Source organism: Oncorhynchus gorbuscha, linkage group LG04, assembly GCF_021184085.1.
Source record: "Oncorhynchus gorbuscha isolate QuinsamMale2020 ecotype Even-year linkage group LG04, OgorEven_v1.0, whole genome shotgun sequence".
Classification (NCBI taxonomy): Eukaryota; Metazoa; Chordata; class Actinopteri; order Salmoniformes; family Salmonidae; genus Oncorhynchus; species Oncorhynchus gorbuscha.
The window spans coordinates 18,093,042-18,113,851 of record NC_060176.1 but is presented as its reverse complement, the minus strand read 5'-3'; the positions used below and the strand labels follow the sequence as shown (position 1 = coordinate 18,113,851).

The 20,810-nt window shown below is 40.8% G+C and overlaps 1 protein-coding gene across 2 annotated transcripts in view; it reads left to right on the top strand.

The window, feature by feature from the left end:
* Positions 1-18,959, top strand: part of LOC124033786 (polypeptide N-acetylgalactosaminyltransferase 18-like) — a 91,574-nt gene extending 72,615 nt beyond the window's left edge. Inside the window, exons 8-11 of one of the 2 annotated variants that reach the window (XM_046346080.1) lie at positions 2,091-2,228; positions 4,250-4,345; positions 14,419-14,583; positions 18,258-18,959. In XM_046346080.1, the coding sequence (XP_046202036.1) occupies positions 2,091-2,228; positions 4,250-4,345; positions 14,419-14,583; positions 18,258-18,404 (546 nt within the window). In that variant the 3' untranslated portion in view covers positions 18,405-18,959. The remainder of the gene's footprint in view (positions 1-2,090; positions 2,229-4,249; positions 4,346-14,418; positions 14,584-18,257) is intronic. The other variant, XM_046346081.1, reaches the window with a different exon arrangement.
* The last annotated feature ends 1,851 nt before the right edge of the window (positions 18,960-20,810 follow it).

Sequence of the window (20,810 nt, the reverse complement as noted above, 5' to 3'; positions counted from 1 at the left end):
ATTAGTAGCGTGGCCTTTAAATTGTTTAATTTGGTCAAACGTTTTGGGTAGCCATCCACAAGCTTCCCACAATAAGTTGAATTTTGACCCATTCCTGCTGACAGAGCTGGTGTAACGGAGTCAGGTTTGTAGGCCTCCTTGCTCTCACATGCTTTTTCAGTTCTGCCCACACATTTTCTATAGGATGGAGGTCAGGGCTTTGTGATGGCCACTCCAATACCTTGACTTTGTTGTCCTTAAGCCATTTTGCTACAACTTTGGAAGTATGCTTTGGGTCATTGTCCACTTGAAAGACTCATTTGTGACTAAGCTTTAACTTATGTCTTGATGTTGCTTCAATATATCCACGTCATTTTCCCTCATAATGCCATCTATTTTGTGAAGTGCACCAGTCCGTCCTGCAGCAAAAGCACCTCCACAACATGATGCTGCCACCCCCTTGCTTCAGGGTTGGGATGGTATTCTTCAGCTTGCAAGCCTCCCCATTTGTCCTCCAACAATGCTCATTATGGCCAAACAGTATTATTTTTGTTTCGTCAGACCAGAGGACAAAAAGTACAATCTTTGTCCCCATGTGCAGTTGCAAACCGTAGTCTGGCTTTTTTATGGTGGTTTTGAAGCAGTGGTTTCATTCTTGCTGAGTGGCCTTTCAGGTTATGTCGATATAGGACTTGTTTTACTGTGGATATAGATACTTTTGTATCCATTTTCTCCAGCATCTTCACAAGGTCCTTTGCTGCTGTTCTGGGATCGATTTGCACTTTTCGCACCAAATTACGTTCTTCTCTAGGAGACACAATGTATCTCCTTCCTGAGCAGTATGACTGCTGTGTCGTCCCATGGTGTTTGTACAGATGAACGTGGTAGCTTCAGGCATTTGGAAATTGCACCCAAGGATGAACCAGACTTGTGGATGTCTACAATTTTTTTTCTGAGGTCTTTGCTGATTTCTTTTGATTTTCCCATGATGTCAAGCAAAGAGGGACTGAGTTTGAAGGTAGGCCTTGAAATGCATTCACAGGTACAACTTCAATTGACTCAAATTATGTCAATTGGCCTATCAGAAGCTTTTAAAGCCATGACGTCATTTTCTGGAATTTACAAGCTGTTTAACTTATAGGCACAGTAAATTGACTATGTAAACTTCTGACCCACTGGAATTGTGCAACAGTGAAATAATCTGTCTGTAAACAATTGTTGGAAAAATGACTTGTGTCATGCACGAAATAAGTGTCCTAACCGACTTGCCAAAACTATAGTTTGTTAACAAGACATTTGTGGAGTGGTTGAAAAACAAGTTTTAATGACTGCCACCTAGGTGTATGTAGACTTCCGACTTCAACTATATATAAATATTAGCAGAGATGCCTGGTGTTTCTTTGAACAAAGGCTGAGTTGATTAGATGCTTTATAGTTTTCCTATTTGTACTCAATACTCACAATTATGTAAAAACTCCTTTCAAATGGATGAGCATCAGCAGGCAATCTCTAAATTGATATCGATACACTGAGTTCTGCTATTCTACTCAACAAGCTTGGAGGGAAATTTGTCCTCCGGATTAGCCTCATGAATTTATTATGTCCAAACGTATTAGAAACCTATTCCATTTCAAGTCACAGCTGTTGCTGTTTTGTCTATTAGACTCTCGTTAGTCCGTTTATTGTATCTCAGAAGGATGCAAGTTTCCTCAATTGCAGTTGATGTTGGATCTATCAGGTCTGCTTCAGCTTTTCAGTTTTGTCAGTGAGGCAGCAATTAAGATAATTGGGGTAGAGTGGACAGGAGCGGCAGCTTGCTGCAGAAGGAAGGCTGGGCCAGAGCATGGCTGTTGCAGCGTGAGGACTCAGAGGAAATGGCAGATGTTAAATGATGTCAGTCACTGAGTCCTGCGGTTCTATATACAAGGAACATGAAAGGCTGGCAGGAGTTGTGTCACATTCCCAGTTTCACTGATTTCAGAGAGGCAATGTGATTCCTCTTTCCACCTAAGAGCTTGGCACATATAATCTTTCCTGTGCATGATATCTTTATGAATTTGTATCTTTACAGCAATCAAGGTCAATCTGTTTATCTCTGTTTGTGTGTGTAGGACTCAGGAATAGACATTGGAGATATCTCTGAGAGGAAGGCCCTTAGGAAGAGGCTCCAGTGTAAGACGTTTCGGTGGTACCTGGTCAACATCTACCCAGAGATGAGGATGTACACAGACACCATTGCATATGGAGTGGTAAGCAACATGCCCTCTGCAAAAGAATTGGGATGTCAAGTAAAGCCTCCACAGAAAAAAACATGCGGTCCATGCCTGAACAAATAATCATCATCCACTGAGTTACGATTTGGATGACTGCAGTTAGGAATAGATCAATTTCACAGAGCGATGCATTTCTGTGGCAGCTTGGCTCTAAAACACGTGGACAGGCCTACCATAGCCTCAGTCTTTGTGTACTGCCAGGGTTGGCATGCTTGGGCAATGTGGGCATGATGTGAAAAAGGTGCAGGAACTCAGACTCCAGGAGAAGACAGAAGACTTGCTGGAGATTATACAGTACACAGACCTGCCCAAGTGTTAAAGCTTTATTTTTCCAGTCTACTCAGAGGAATCTGTCCATTGTGTATGCACATAGAGTAGAGTCTATTGTTTCCACATGCATACATACAGTAAGAGACAAACCATTGTATAGTATGCACATACACTGAGTATACAAAACATTAAGAACACCTGCTCTTTCCATGACATAGACTGACCAGGTGACTCCAGGCGAAAGCTATGATCCCTTATTGATGTCACGTGTTAAATCCACTTCAATCAGTGCAGATGAACAGGATGAGACGGGTAAAATAAAGATTTGTATTAGATTGTGTATGCATGCCATTCAGAGGATGAATTGGCAAGACAAAATATTTAAGTGCCTTTGAACGGGGTATGGTAGTAGGTGCCATGTTCACCGGCTTGTGTCAAGAACTGCAACACTGCTGGATTTTTGACGCTCAAAGGTTTCCTGTGTGTGTCAAGAATGTTCCACCACCAAAAGGTTATACCATTGAGTATGCACATATTGTTGTGCAGTGGTGGGGCTGGTGAGCAGAGCTTGTTTTGTCGCCTCCTCTCACAGAGATCTGCCTGTGTGGAATTCTCAGCAATGCTAGACAAATGTTTCTGATTTGTATTCTGGCCATGAGGGCACGCTGGCAGTATTTATATTAGCAATTCATGTTCAACACAAACAGCTTTATTTCTGTGGGGCCACAGTGCGTTAGTGCAATATGCCTGAATCTACAGTGACACACCCAAAAAGCAGTCTCATTGGAGTACGGTCTTCATTTCATGGTTGGTTTCTTTCTCTGTATTTCCATATTATTATGAAAAGTAGTAAGACCGAGAGGAAAATAGGTCAGCCTTATTAAAATTAATTCAAGTAGTAAGTGGGTTCAAAAATAGAATGTCCTCATTACTCTGCATTTGCTAGGTGCATTTTATGAACTTGTCAATCATTTTTGTCAGAATTCATTATCAAGAATGCAGACTTTGTTCAGCACAGCATTTGAGGTCAAAGGTCATGCTTACACCCCACACTGACAAGCAGCCCCAGGTTTTATTCACTCATGCATGAACTTTGCACGTTACAGTTTTTTCATTTCATGGAACCTGAGTAGAATGGTTAGATGTTGTCTGTCAGACTTTATTCCATCATGTTCAGTCCCTGACAAGTATCCCAGGTGCTGCCTGGCATTTTAATGATCAGCTGACAGAATGAGACATATCCTGTGCCAGTGGGGAGTTGACAGGCACAATCTCTGACTGTGTCCTTGTAATGTCATATCCGTACCTAATCCTGTCCTCACGGAGAGCAAGGCAAACACATCTTAATCCGCCCAGCCACCAATCCCTGCCTCCAGAGTACCTCTCCTCTCGTCACAAAAACCTGTTGACTATATCTGTAAAATAAATACTGCTACATATTGAAATAACTGTGCAAACACCAGGCTTCATGTTTGGATTACAAGTTCCATTTATGTTCTATGTCATGTTCTGCTAAGAACAGAAAATAGTTCCCTCCATGTGTTGTTTTGAAGTTATAGCGGAAACCTGCTCTCTGGTTTGATTGAATAGGGAGCTGTGATGGCAGGAATATTTGAATCGTTTCAAGGTCTCATCGATTCTCTGTCACACAGCTAACCTCTCCCTGAACTAGCCGATTGAGTGACATGTCAAATTATGACTCCCTTTGTGATCATTTCCTCCCTCAGCTGAAGAACTCTCTGAAGAGTGACCTGTGTCTGGACCAGGGGCCGGACACCGACAACGTCCCCATCCTGTACCTCTGTCATGGGATGACACCTCAGGTTAGATCCCCCTCGAGCCCTCTTCAGCCCACATCACTACATCATCAAATCTGTCTCTGTGTCAAATTTCCCACGTGTATAGCCCGCCTTTTCTTATCCCTCCTTTTGACCCTTTCTTATCTTGCATAAGGCTTATCAGTGAAATTCACGACTCTGCTACAGTACGATTGGTCCCTTTGAAGAGCTATTATTGTATGAAACATGTGTCTGGTCTCTTTTATGGCTTAGTAAGGGCAGCACCTGTGCTCTACCAGCTGACCAGCAGGACTCCACTTATCATTCACCACACTGCTAAGGGCCCCCACATCCACCATGGGCTTTATATCTGAACTTCATTCAATCTGAGAGAGAGAGGGTATAAATAAATAATCCAAAAGTGTTTATAAAAGGTATACTTTCCCAGTCTCCAGACAGGCATTAGCAGTTAATTCCAGGAAGCCACTACAGTGCTGTTGAGATGGAGAGCATCCCCTGACACGGTTTCTATCTGGGTCAGGCTGGCAGAATGATACAGCCATATTTCAGCACAACTGCTGTCTCTGCACTATCTCACCTCTAACAATTTCCATAATGTTGTGAAAACTGAGAAACCATGGACTATGTACTATGTAAATGTTAAAACAAAAATTGAAACTCAACTTTCTACAACGGCTACCTAGTTGTATATTTTTCTGCCGTAAATATGCACAGCAGTAATTTCTTATTAGAGCTTTGGTTCTATTGATTCTGAATTTACTTCTCTCAAGTTTGCAGAAGGTGAGATTTTAGGCCAGGGTGAGTGTTTAAACTTGCATATACTAATGTCGGCTAGCACCAACCTTAGCCCAGGCCAACTGTAGCTGGTCCTGTTCCGGAGCAGGGTTAACATCGACTTTTCGGGGCTAGCTCCAGAATAGCCAGCCAAAATAGGCAGTGTGAAATAGGGTGAAGAACAATGCCTGGAATGCTCACTGTCCAATCACAAAAGCTGCACGGTCACTTAATTTACATATTCTTGTGATGATGCCTCTAATGCATTCTACACATTTAGTAAATTCATACTATTTCAACATTCCATCTGAGGGAAAAATATATCTATTTGGTTGCTGTGCCAAAGGAATGGTTGCTATGCAGGCTGGTTAATGTCTTCTGACTTAGCCAACTAAAGCTACAAACTCTACAGCTGGAAGACAGCATATGCTTAATTTTCTTCGCCTTTTTATATGTTTTGTATTGACATTTAATTTGATATATCCATGATAATAATATTGTTGCATACTTTGGCCTGGATCAAAAAAGTTATTGATTTTTGTTCATGCACAGCATTCTCTGTGTAGACCTACAGGGGCAAGATCGAATTTCAAAATTAAAACATGGTTTCCGAGGTTAGACAGGCAGACAGCAAGCTTTATACAAACCATCACTGTTGGAAATCAAATGATCGACTAGAAGCAAGAGGAAATCATGTGCTAATAAATGTCTTATTGCTTATAACATTGGTCGCGTGTCATAGATATAATGTTGGTTGCATGTTGTGTTTGTCCGTTAGCCCAGGGCTTTGGAATACAAGTGTGAATCATTAGCCCGGGGCTCAAGCTTAGCCCAGGGTTAACAAATGCTTGCGTGAACACATGCTAAGTTAGCCCAGGGCCAGACTAGCCTGTGGTTTAGCTAGCCAGGGGCTAAGAACAATGCCTTGATGTTTATGTGATCCTTAACCAGACTAGAATTTGTATTTTTTAATGATCCCCAATTGGTATTCACGTAATAAGGAATTCCCCTCGACCACGTTATTTTCTATTGACCCCCCCATTGTAAGAGAGGCAACTTCGTAATCTATATATATATATATTTGTTTATTTGCTGTTATACATGAGTAACACAACATGCTGAAAAGCTGCTGTATTGCTCAATGTACATGTAGCCAGGTCAAAAATCACAATTTATGGTTCGTAATTCTCCCACGTAGGGAAATGGTGCCTGTGAGAAGAGCCCTGTGGCTTCAGGCTATTCGGTGTGGGAAATGTGGGGACGCAGTGTCCAAGTAGGCTACATGTAGCAATGTGTGTAAAAAAAAACATTTAATCACAGGTAAGACATTTAACTTGTTAAGTACAGTCTGCTTGTTAATTCCACTCACTACTTGTAGCTGTATAGTCTATTTGTTTGTGGTGTTGGTCTTGGCTAGCTTAATGTTTCGGTCGGTAGCCAGCTACAGTAGCTAGCTAGCACTAGTGGCTGCTAGCACCGTCATTAAAAGGGGCTTGAGAGAAGTAGGGAGTACTTTTTCTAAGTAGTGAGAACACTAGGGAGCAGGCAATATTTAAAAGTAATCTTTAGACATGGTGTACTTTTCTTAAATGTAGTTTTGTAACTGACTAAAACGGACAACAACAAAACAAATTGTTTGAAAACTCAAGTTTTTGCCATGAGCCAATGGGATCCAAACGAGATTAAAGCATTTGCATCACACAAGAACAGTACATCATACAGCACATTATTACACCACTACACTTAGGTTGGAGTCATTAAAACTCACTCCACAAATGTCTTGTTAACAAACTATAGTTTTGGCAAGTCGTTTAGGCAAGTCTACTTTGTGCATGACACAAGTGATCTTTCCAACAATTGTTTACAGTCAGATTATTTCACTTAAAATTCACTGTATCACAATTCCAGTGGGTCAGAAGTTTACATACACTGAGTTGACTGTGCCTTTTAAACAGCTTGGAAAATTCCAGATAATTATTTAATGGTTTAGAAGCTTCTGAAAAGGCTAATTGACATCATTTGTGTCAATTGGAAGTATACTTGTGGATGTATTTCAAGCCTACCTTCAAACTCGGTGCCTCTTTGCTTGACATAATGGGAAGATCAAAAGAAATCAGCCAAGACCTCAGAAATAAAATTGTAGACCTCCATGTGTCTGGTTCATCCTTGGGAGCAATTTCCAAATGCCTGAAGATACCACATTCATCTGTACAAACAATAGTACACAAGTAATAACACCATGGGACCATGCAGCCATCATACCGCTCAGGAAGGAGATGTGTTCTGTCTCCTAGAGATGAACACACTTGGGTGCGAAAAGTGCAACTCACTCCCAGAACGACAGCAAAGGACCTTGTGAAGATGCTGGAGGAAATGGGTACAAAAGTATCTATCCACAGTAAAACGAGTCCTATATCGACATAACCTGAAAGGCCGCTCAGCAAGGAAGAAGCCTCAGCTCCAAAACCGCCATTAAAAAAATCCAGAATACAGTTTGCAACTGCACATGGGGACAAAGATCACACTTTTTGGAGAAATGTCCTCTGGTCTGATCAAACAAATAATAGAACATTTTGGCCATAATGACCATTTATGTTTGGCGGAAAAAGGGGGATGCTTGCAAGCCGAAGAACACCATCCCAACCGTGAAGCACGGGGGTGGCAGCATCATGTTGTGGGATTTCTTTCCTGCAGGAGGGACTGGTGCACTTCACAAAATAGATGGCATCACGAGGAAGGGAAATTGTGGATATATTGAAGCAACGTCTCAAGACATCAGTCAGGAAGTGAAAGCTTGGTCGCGAAAGGGTCTGCCAAATGGACAATGACCCCAATTATACTAGCAAAGTTGTGGCAAAATGGCTGAAGATTATCAAAGTTAAGCTATTGGAGTGGCCATCACAAAGCCCTGACCTCGATCCTATAGAATATTTGTGGACAGAACTGAAAAAGTGTGTGCGAGCAAGGAGGCCTATACAAACCTGACCCAGTTACACCAGCTCTGTCAGGAGGAATGGGCCAAAATTCATCCAACTTATTGTGGGAATCTTGTGGATGGCTACCCGAAACGTTTGACCTAAGTTAAACAATTTAAAGACAATGCAACTTATTGAGTGTATGTAAACTTCTGACCCACTGGGAATGTGGTGAAATAATTATCTGTACTATTTTTCTGACATTTCACATTCTTAAAATAAAGTGTTGGTCCTGACTGACCTAAGACAGGGACATTTTACTAGGCTTAAATGTCTGGAATTGTGAAACACCTTAGCCAAATACATTTAAACTCAGTTTATGTTAACTTCCGACTTTAACTGTATATACGGTCACTGTGGGAATGACGTCATCGATACACTTATTGATGAAGCTGTTGACTGAGGTGGTATACTCCTCAATGCTATTGGATGAATCCCAGAACTTATTCCAGTCTGTGCTAGCAAAACAGTTCTGTAGTGTGGCATCCACTTTTGTATTGAGTAAGTCACTGGTACTTCCTGCTTGTAAGCAGGAATCAGGAGGATAGAATTATGGTCAGATTTAACAAATGAAGGGTGTGGGAGAGTTTTGTATGCGCCTGTGGTGTGGTCTTTTTTTCCCCTCTCCAAATGAGGTAAAACGGATTTAAGTTTGCCTGCATTTAAGTCCCCAGCCACTAGGAGTGCCACTTCTGAATGAGCATTTTCTTGTTTGCTTATGGCCTTATACAGCTCTTTGAGTGCGGTCTTAGTACCAGCATCAGTTTGTGGTGGTAAATAGACGGCTACGAAAAATATCGATAAACTCTCTTGGTAGAGAGTACAGCTTATCATGAGGTACCCTACCTCAGGCGAGCAATACCTCGAGACTTCCATAATATTAAACATAGTGCACTAGCTGTTATTGACAAGTAGACACACCACCAACTCTCGTCTTACTGGATGTAGTTGTTCTGTCCTGTCGATGCACAGAAAACCCAGCCAACTGTATATTAACTCTGTTGTCGTTCAGCCTCGACTCTGTGAAACATGAGATATTGCAGTTTTTAATGTCCCGTTGGTAGGATAGTCTCGAACGGAGCTCATCCAATTTATTCTCCAGTGATTGCACTTTGGCCAATAGAACAGATGGTAGAGGTGGGTTATCCACTCACCAACAAATTCTCATAAGGCACCCCGATTACCTCCCTTTGTACCTCCGTCTTTTCTTCACGCAAATTACTGGGATTTGGGCCTGGTCTCAAAGTGTATCCTTCACTTCGGATTCATTAAAGAGAAAATCTTCGTCCAGTTTGTCTAATCACTGTTCTTATCTGAAGCTCTTTTTGGTCATAAGAGATGGTAGCAGCAACATTATGTACGAAAGTTTCAAACAATGTGAAAAAACAAACAAAATAGCACAGTTGGTTAATGGCCTGTAAAACGGCAGCCATCCCCTGCAACGCCATTCTCTAAAAGTCTTTCATACATTGGTCAGCTATGCATTGATGTGTAGGATTAGAGTTTTTTTGTTGGCATGACATGCCTAATTTTGCTGATCTTGCCAGTGAAAAAATCATTGAAGTAGTTGGCAATATCAGTGGGTTTTGTGATGATTGGGCCATCTGATTCAATGAATGGTTCACCTTTTTGCCCAAAATTGTATTTAAGGTGCTCCAAAGCTTTTTACTATCATCCTTTTTATCTTTATTTCATGGTACAGTTTGTTCATTTTAGTCACACGATTTCTCAATTTACAGTACGTTTGCCAATTTGGCAATTGCTTATGTCTCTTCCCTGTCAACCATACACTTTTTAAATTCCTCATCAATTTATGGGTATTTAACAGTTTTTACAGTCATTTCTTAATGGGTGCATGCTTATTAGTAACTGGAATAAACCATTTAATAAATTATTAGAGTTCAGTGTCTGGTTGGCCCTCAATAAAAGACACCGACCAGTGAATACTATTTACATCTTCAACATAAGATCAGTACAAAACCTCTTGTATGATCTCTTAAACACTATTATGCCCACATGTTGGTGTTCTTAGATAGGGCTACTATGATCACTACATCCAGTTTAGAGCAGATTTCTGTAAATACCCTGGTAGGTTGACTGACAGCCTGAACCAGGTTGCAGGCACTGGTTACCGTTTGAAGCTTTTTTTTGAGTGGACAGCTTGATGAAAGTCAGTATTTAGGTCACCCCAAAAATATATCTCTGTTGATATCACACACATTATCCAGATACTGACCGTTAGTACTTTGTGATCTATGGCATTAGGTGAGGCAAGTGAACCTGTAGCCATATTACTTCAACGGCATTTGAAATGAGATTCTCGCTAAGTTTTAAAGGAATATGACTAAATATAAACAGCAACACCTCCCCCATTGGTATTCCTGCCTCTAATGTATGTTTTATAGCAAATTATTGCTACCACTGTATCATCAAAGGAATTAGCTAAGTGAGTTTCAGAGAGCCAGTATATTAATGTTATCTGTTACTAGCAAAATATTGATTTCATCAACCTTGTTTCTTTGGCTACATACAGTATGGTAATGTGGGCTAATTCAACACTTTTCTGTGTTGTGTTATTGTTTTTATTGCTTTACTGGGAGGTTTATCAGAGGTAGACATGACAGTGATTTATATTTGAGCTGAGAGTGCAGGTGAACTACTCAGTGGGCTTCCTACTAGAGCAAACCGTAAACCTGTTTTCATAAGCGCATGATTACTGCTGACAATTGCTGTCCGATTGACGGAGGCATTCGGGGGAGTTAGAGGAACATAAATTAGGTTACTTACATTATGACTGATAACTCTCTTGGGAAACTGTACATTTGCAGCAGCACTACGACATCTCAGCAACACAATGGTAGGGATTATTTAAGCAGGGCTTGGGTCACTGATAAATCATTGTCTCAACGCAGCCTTGAAATGGGAGGACAGGGTCCAAGCACCAAGATGATTTGGATGGACTCTGTCATTCCTGTAGAGTATCTTCTGTTTCCAAAAGGTGTCAACGTTATTTATAAAAGTTATTCAGACAGAGCTACAGTAATCTTTTAGCCAGATGTGTAGTAAAAAGTGGTCTAATCCTTGGAAGTGAAGCCTAAAAGTTGCATCCAATATCATCCTTGCCTATTCAAACATCTCCATGGTAAACATTCACACTCATTGCACCTGTATTGATGTTTACGCTGGTTTGCAAATTATAGCTCTGGAGGAATCTCCTGTGATCTCTTACAAGAAAGACAGTCAGAGCTGATCTTTCCCAAGATGCCTTGCACACTTCTTAACAAATAACTTCAGAGAAAACATGACACCAAATCTCACATCCCGAGAGCAGGCTAATTTAAGAACTCATTAATGTTAGAAATCTGTTCAGATGTCTCTGTTGAATAGTTGTCGGGTTACGGTGCTGTTACTCTTTTTAGAATCCCGTTTCATTTCACACCACTACTGATGCCGTTTTCTTCCTGCTTTACCTCCCACTGATGGTGAGGGACTGAATGATAGTTTTCATTTTTTTGTGATATTTTCCCTTTTTAAACTTTTTTATTTTAACGAACTTATACATACGATCATCAACTTACAGGCGCACACAAACAATGGCGCCATCTTTTCTATCGAGATCCGCATGCCCATACCTCCATCCCTAGTACCTGCATTATTGTTTGCCAAATGGCCTTAAATTGTACCAATTAGTTTTTCTTGGTCACCCATGCGATTTCAATAATAAATGTTTATTTTTTTCCATTGTGTCAAAGATGGCAGATTGATTGATTGACTTCGAAGTTTATAGTATACATTTTTTCAAGACGAGTGATGATAAAGTAATCGTCCAGTATAAAACCTGAAGGCCCGCACACTTTCTGCTCCCAATTCACCGCTTAGACTGTTTCGATCTCAAACTGATCTTCGTCAGGTCAAACAGACTGAGTGCTCACATCCAAAAATATACACATTTCACCTCACATGACCGTTACGCACATGATGCATGGTTGGTGTGGAAACCATTTAAATTCACTTTTGCACATAGTCCATCATAATTAATCACATAGGTACTGTACATAAAGTAGTATATACATACAAAAGGGTCCAAGTTCAAACCTAGGCAACAGTAATGAGATTACGTTGGAAACTGTTACCAGCGCATTTAACCATTACACGCGGAACGAGCAGTGGCCATAGATATAATTAGTGACCTATTTCAAAAGCAACTTGTGTACCTCTAATAGATTTTCTTGTAACTACTGATATTAAATTATGTACAAAATGACCAAGTTGAGACCAATATGCCAGAACAAATCAATGTGACATATTCATGTAAGTAATGGTCTAATACATTACTCTTGGTTCAGACCTTTAGGAGACATGGCCGACAAATAGTGAATCCAATACAATTCTCTTCATAGTAATAGATTATCACAATTCCCCTCCCCCTAAGAGTTTTAACATGTTCGATACCAATGTATCTCAGAGAGCACTCCATGAAATCCACAGCCACAGTGTTTCTCTGATCAAGAGTCCTGATATTACTATTGTGTTCTGCTATCCCTGTTTCAAATTTTTGGTGGAACACGTAATGTTGCCCTTCACCTTAATGGCCTTGGCCATGACATGTCATTGAACATTCTGCATTGTTCGTAAAGTTACACTGGGTACATCGGCCACATCTGTGATTACCGTCCAGCACATTGTCTAGGAAGGTGCTACGTGGCACCGGTGGAAGATCAGACGTCACCACCATTTGACGGATGTTGAGGAGGGGTCGAAAGACTACCCACAGGGGCTCTAAAAAGCGTATTTTCCAGTTGTGAATCAGGGCTCAAGATGTGCCAGTGTTTTTTGTTTTAATGATATGGTCAAACTGTTTGCTAAGTGAGGAGTATTGAAGGAAACTCTGAACTCGTTGGTCAAGGCGGGCAGGGTGGTTTGGGTGTGAGGATGTCATTCTGGGTCCTTTTTTTTATCATCCCTTGCGCCATGCAGCCATTCCTCTGGGTAACCCTGCTGTCTGAAAAGTTTGTCCAGACAGTCGGCTTATTTGTCATAGTCACTGTGTGTACTACAGATCCTGCGTATGCAAATGTATTGGATGATAGGGTTGTCAGCACTCAATCTGTTTGACCTGACGAAGATCTGTTTTGCATAAAAATGTAGACAATAAAGTGATGAATTTATTTGAAACTATCTACATTTGTCAGTGCAAAATTACTTTTAAATTCTGTCATTGAAATAAATGTATTTCCTGTTACCAAGTCATTTACGTTTTCTCTGCCTTTAGTTTTCCATGTGGGCCTATTTTACGATGAATTCTGAAAATCTATCCAAGGATTGTTCCATAAGGTTGTGTTTCTAGAGTGATATTGGTTCTTGTAAAATGTTTAATTTTCTTCCATATCATTATAGTGTTCTTAACTATGAAGTTGTTAATGTTCTTGTCTATTTTCCAAGGATAAAGCTATGTGAAAAGATTCTGGGGATGAGCATGTGCATCTTCAATATGTACACATTGTTCCTCTTTAGTGCATTTAACTATATGTGGCAAGTAAAAGCCTTGGGTGGTGAGTTGATACAATCCCGAGTCTGGAAGGTTTAAACCACCCTCTGACTTAGGAAGAGGTAACACTTTTTAATTTTTATTCTTATTCTACGACCAGGTATGCTTTTTTAAAGAATGTCGGTGGTGGGGTAATTGGTATTACCAAAAAATAGGGATGGGATAGTTTTCAAGCATACAGTGTGTTTATGACAACTGTAAACCCCTCCTAATGTAATACGGTGCTACCTACCACCTTCATCCCCACCCCTATCCAGCTGTGATGTCCTCCCTCCCCTCCAGCTGTTACATTCCCCCGCCTCTCCCAGGGTTCTAGCTAACCCACATGTGCAGACAAGCCTCCTCATCCCTCATATGCACTGCGATGGAGTCAGGGCACAGATGCAGCTGCCATCTGTAGCACACAACTAACTCTGCTGCTCCGCTCAGTTCAAACAGATGCTTTTTCCTGCCACTGGTGTTTTACGGCCTGTTGGCTAAATATGGGCACTCAAGTGCCCTTGGAAAATACGGTCTGGAAGACCGCATCAGAGAGTGTCATTAGAGGTGTTTGGACTAGCTGGTCGATTTGAACTGTTGATGGAGAGCGCTCCTCTCCATAAACAATAAGCCATTTCCCACACTGTGCGATTTCCTGCCCTGTGCTCCAGTCCAGCGAGGTTAGCTGCATGAATAGACATGCCATATGGGTGATGTAAGTCCGAGTGAAAAGCCTAAAACAAATCAACATTTTGTGAAATGCTTGAATGCCTTCCAGCTCTCAGTAGCTTATGTATGTGCTGCCTCTTCTGTCATTCCAGAATGTGTACTACACCAGCACTCAGCAGTTACATGTAGGGGTGCTCAGTCCCACCATCGACGACGATGACAACAAGTGCCTGGTGGATGTGAACAGCCGACCGCGCCTCATCGAGTGTAGCTACGCCACAGCCAAGCGCATGAAGCTCCACTGGCTATTTACTCAGGTAAGAAACCATACAGACCTGACCAACACACTCAGACTGCTCACTGAATATAGACCAGCAAGTGATCAAAAATGGCAGGTCAATGATCTAAATTAATACTTTGTTGCAAGGGATTTGGATCATTAGCAAATGTGGCACAAGTGGAGGTAGATATCTTGGGTACATTTTAGGGTGGAATATTCACAGAAGTCCATGGCTCTGTGCTCAGTGTGGTTGGGTTGGTCTCATTAAGGAGTATCACAGGAATAAGAGTTTTACGGTCCATAGACCTCTCCACATTCCTCCAAACCATTTAGACGTGAACAGTAAATACATCATAATGACTCTCTCTGTCTTCATTATTGGACTGGCTCACTGAGCACAGTGGCCTGTAATGAGGGCCACATCAACATGGCCTGAAGAGTACTGAAGTTTTGAAGGTGCAATTAAAACCGTTCTGATCATGTTCAGTGTCGTCATAATGTATGCACTCAAAATATCCACTCAATAGTGGGGTGCTAACCTTGAATTCAACTTCTGGGAATTGTGTTTACAGATAAAGATGTTTTTTTTCTCCATTGGTGGATCACTTATTTATTTTGGGTGGAAGCCCACACAAGTTAAACTTGTAGGTTCTGTACCTTATCCCCCCAAACGCCTAAAAGTCTAGGTATTGTCAATATTGGATTCAACCTATTTGCGTCTTTAGTTTTGACATTAGTGTGATGCCTTGTGAACTTACTGAGAAGGAAATCATGTATGTTCCATTCAAAGGTTTTCATTGAAATGCTGCTAAGCACAGTTTTACATCTTAATGCAATTTTTCTTTTATGTTGGAGAGATCATTGTTGATGGAACTGTGTCAAATTCTTAGAATGTACCGACCTGGTTTCACTGAAGTATATGTAGCTCTGCGATGTAAAATGATTTAAATGCTTCGTCTCACGTGTCACATATCTACATAACTCTTCTGTAGGTGGTGTCTTGGTTTAGCATTGTATAATTCAAGAAGGAATGGAGTCAGACACCATGCATTATTGATCACATTTCTGCTAGACATAGTGTGAAATGTGTTTTACCTCAAAAGGAAGTAGGATGCATCGATACAACTCAAGCATACGGTTGTACGGTGCTGTAGCGAGGAGGAATGTTCCCATTCTAGCTTAAGCGTTACCACACTTAAATTCTACGAGATGGAGAAGAGCAGCAATCAATGCCTCTCTCTGGTTGAATGTGCTTGACAATTGTGTGACTTTTCTTCGCTTTAGAGCCTTATAGTGGAAATTCAACAAGTGAAATAATTGTGATTTATCTTGGGAAGCAGAAGAAAAGAAGTGGGTGTTTTTGTATTTGTAAAGATTTTGTCAGCAGTTAAGGTGGCTGCAGCGTGGGCTGAAGTATGGAGACACAGAGGGTTTAGGTGTAAAGAGCCCTGCTTGGGAGACAGTCTTAACACGCTGATTAAACACATCTAATTAGCTTTCTGTTCATCCTCAGTGCTTTCACTGACTCGATGACAAGTGCTTCTGTTTTCTACTATCCTTTGTGCTTTTCTACTACATGGTGTATATTCTGCCTCTCATGTTGGCTTACCCACTGTAAATACGTCCTCCTTATGCAACACACAAACGCATGCACACACAGACTCCCAAACTGTTCACTCAAAAATAATCAATTAGATGAAAGAACACAGGAGAGTTGGTTAACCTTTCACCCCTGCTTGTGAACCCAGGACCATTATCATTCTGACTCGCTGGTTCACTCTCTATAGCAAATCAATATGTTGGTTTTGCAGCAGCCCACGGGATCAAGCACAGGGAGCAAACAGGACTGGTCCTCTGCCAGTACAGAATTCAACCTCAGGCTTTTTAAGCACCCTGAAGGTTATAATGGTTATTGGTGTTTAGAATCTTTTGATGTTGACTTCCCAGATAGAGAAAGGCTGAGTAATGCTGATATTTGTTGTCGTGTGAAATTGTTCTGAAGTGTTCAGTGACTCACTGGAATTCAACTGCCTCAGAAAATATTTGCTATTTAGCCATGTATAGCCAAAACATCAGGTCAAGAACATTATGCCGAAGCCCTGAGGTAACTTGGCAGGCCTCCTGCTGCAAGATGGTAATCTTGCAAATATGAGTAGAATCCGGATGAAATTATGAATACTTTCTGTAAATAAATGAGTGTTTTAGCAGTTTGGTAGACACCTCTTAAATATTTCAGGAAGTGCCTCTGGCAACGTATGATAATGACAGAATAAAAAGTGAATTTATTATTGTTTTATATTTTGAAACAACTTCAGATGTCTAAACACAGTCTTAACAATTGATGAGCTGAAATAAATACAGCAGCAATGATAAGAAAAATGTACATGCACAACTTTTTTCATATGGGACTTTTTGGTTCTACTGCATTGGTGTAGCTCAATTCGTTTTCTTTGTCATATCTTATTTGCAGGTAATGTTGTTTTCCTTGGACTCCTTCCAGGCTATATGCACCATGTGGCCAATGAGGTGTATCTAATGGCTAATGTTTTTTTCATTTGGCTGAACATATGGAATCCACCATGTTATATTTCATGCTACTGTACATCTGATAACCAGTACTACATGTGGAGATGTTGATTACTGATGAAAGACTATTAGTGAATATGTAAACTGTATCCGTACCCCATGTATTTGACAGAATGCACTCAAGCAGATAATTGTTTCATTCCATAGCTTTTAGGACAGTATTCTATTCTAATGAAAACCTATCATATCCTGAATCAGTGACATCAACTAGACTGTCATTTTGATTAATTCACTTTCAAATTAACCTGACCAAATCCTCAGTATGCTGTATGTGCAACAAAACATTAATGACAAGTTGACAATGAGATCGCTTAGAGGTGGTTGTTGACTCTGCGTATAAATATTAATCCCTCATAAAATGTCCTCTTAATTATTAATTGGTAAGTGCAAATCTTAAGGATGTGTATTGGTCTGAATTTCTGAACCTTAACATGCCCTAGCCTCTTTCTTATTAGAGCATCTAATCTTGAACCAAAACGAAAGCCCATTTTAAAACGGTTGCCTTTCCAGTTTGTCATCCTTCTTCCTGACTGAGAGGTGACGGGAGATTTTCTGATCCCAGGCCCTGAAGCTACACATAGATGGGGAATTTATCTGATCTGTGCAGTTACTCCCATCGCACTGGTCCCAACAGTTGAGTCCAACCCAAAGCTTTAAGGCCTCCAATACATGTGAGCGACTCCACTCTAACAGATGGCAAAGAGATGAGATGGAGAGACACTTCGAAGCACACGATTCCTTAGGTGACAAAGATTGAGTGAAGGTGTAAAGTGTAAGTTTTTTTTTCCTCAGGTGACGTGTGAAAATGTTTTCTTCTCATCTAATGCGGTCTTCTTCTGTTATCACATAATCTTGGCATTCCTACTGAGTGCTACTGAGTATAATGGCAGATAGCATCAGCATGCTCATGAAGCAAGAACAACACTATCTGGGAAGGCCCCAGTGCTGGTGCCAAAGGGAAATCTGTACAAAACAGAGCTGCGGGTGCTTGTTAAGCTATACACATCAACCCCATCCATTAATTCATAGCACTGTGGGGTTAAGGTGACACCGCAATCAACGACATGCACACCAATGATGCTGTCGCATCCCACTGTAATTTGATCTACCTGTTTTTCCTTTCAGGGAGGTTCCATTCAGAACAGGAAATCGAAGCGATGCCTTGAGCTGGTGGCCAGCAATGACAACGAGTTCGGGTACCAGCTGGCCCTTCAAAAATGCACTGGACAGAAATGGTCCATCACAAACACACTGCCTGGCAGTGCCCTATGATGGGCTCCTCTGAGAGAACACTGGATATACTGTAGCTCACTGGACTGGGTGGGGTGCTTATTCTGTTGCTCCTATGGACTTTCTGTTGTGGATAAAGGAGAATGGTGTATGGTTAATGACAGGCATTGGAGGACCATGATGTCTTTTGTTCACCAGTTGACATCACATGATAAATGTTAAACATTTTCTTTCTCCTATGGATCAGCCATAGAAGGTTGATATTGTGCATTATGATATACTACAATGTTATGAAACATATTTTGTTAAGAGTGTAGTTGGTTTTCTGTTGACTTGAAGGTTGTACTGGGTTCTATATGTTCATTGTTGTACTTGGTAAATAACTGCTACCGTGTAGCAAGCATTACGAAAAGTTCTCTGCTGTTTTCTTTTCTTCTAGTGTCTCAGGTTTGTAGGATAAGTTTATAATGCGATTAAGCTGTACAGTTTTGGGGAATTGCCAACATGTTGGAATATATATATGGAAATAATATACTATTTTCTAAGTGTAAATATTCAAAATATTTATAATATATGCCAATAAAAGTACTGATGCTATATGAATGTGTTGCAGTGGTTTTTTTTCTCCCAATGGTACAATGTTGAGTGTGCCCTTTCCATGTAAACTGCCACCAGCTGTTCCGTATGTGCGTCTGTCCCATGTGACACAAGGCAAATGTCATGTAATCAAAATGAATGTGTCTTTACGCTCATGCCTTTAAGGTTATAGCTCTCTCAACATACAGAAGTGAATCATTATGTTCACTTTTTTAATGGATGCGGATTACACAAATTCTATTAATGATCACATACAGATGTAGGATCTTTATGTGATCACTCTTTTGTTGTTGAGCAGCAGGAACTTGTAGTGTATTCAAGGTTTAAAAAGTATTCTGCAGTGTCACATTTCCACTTTACTTCAAATGTCAGACTTGATTTGCCCTAATGAAAAATGATCCACATAATAATTCACATTTCCTGTTGCTGCAGGAATATTTTCAAAATAATATCCTACATCTGTATACTCTTATGGTTTTGTGCAATAATGTATCAAAAACATTTTGCGAACACACACACACACACACGCATACACACACACACACACACACACACACACACACATGCATACTATACACAGAGAAAATTGGAGAAATTACATCTTGTCAGTTTCTCAGTGATATCAGTAGAAGCAGACCGCAGTCTAGAATCAGGGCTTGTTTCTGTCGAAGCCTTTCTATTCTGACTTGTGTGTACCCGGGGAGGAGAGGAGTGGCACATTCCGTTTTCAACATGCCAGTCCTCATTAACATCCACATTCATGCCGGGCCAGGGGAGGCGTGCCATTAAATATACATGTAAACCCACTTTCATCAGAGCTTCCTTCGCCAACAGATTTAAATCAGGATTTTGTTTTTGCGTTCTCAAATTCAAAATGGAATTGATTTTCCAACGGTTGCGAACTGATATGCACAAACCTCATGTGGAAAACCATATTCATCAACTCAAATTTTGCCACAGTAGTTGTATTGCTCTAAATTCATAAAATAATGCAGAACCACACAGTGAACTCTTCAAACAAATCTCACGTTCAGTGAGATATTCAAGTCTTTGAATCTGTGTGACATTGAGTTATTTATGACACTGGAGCTCTTGTTAACGCATAGAGTAGGTGGCCTTTTTGCATAATGTTAATCGTGAATCTTTAAAACCTTTCAGATGGGCATAATGATGAGAGCACCTGCTTTGAATTGTCCTCTGTAGACTGACAGTAAAAGCATTAGGATTCACATACCGTGAGAAATGTAAGTGTGACTTATTACATAATGACAACATGGACCTGTTCAATCAATCCCAGTAACAGTGATTCTAAGATACCTAAAAAAGCATGTGCATCATATGAGAAATAGTATTACATTTTCTATACACTGCTCACAAAATCACACAAATTATCAATGGAAATCAAATTTATCAACCCATGGAGGTATGGATTTGGAGTCAATCAAAATTAAAGTGGAAATCCACACTACAGGCTGATCCAACTTTGATGTAATGTCCTTAAAACAAGTTAAAGTGAGGCTCAGTAGTGTGTGTGGCCTCCATGTGCCTGTATGACCTCCATACAACGCCTGGGCATGCTCCTGATGAGGTGGCGAATGGTCTCCTGAGGGATCTCCTCCCAGACCTGGACTAAAGCACCCGCCAACTCCTGGACAGTCTGTGGTGCAACGTGGCGTTGGTGGATGGAGCGAGACATGATGTCCCAGATGTGCTCATTTGGATTCAGGTCTGGGGAACGGGCGGGCCAGTCCATAGCATCAATGCCTTCCTCTTGCAGGAACTGCTGACACACTCCAGCCACATGAGGTCTAGCATTGTCTTGCATTAGGAGGAACCCAGGTCCAACCGTAC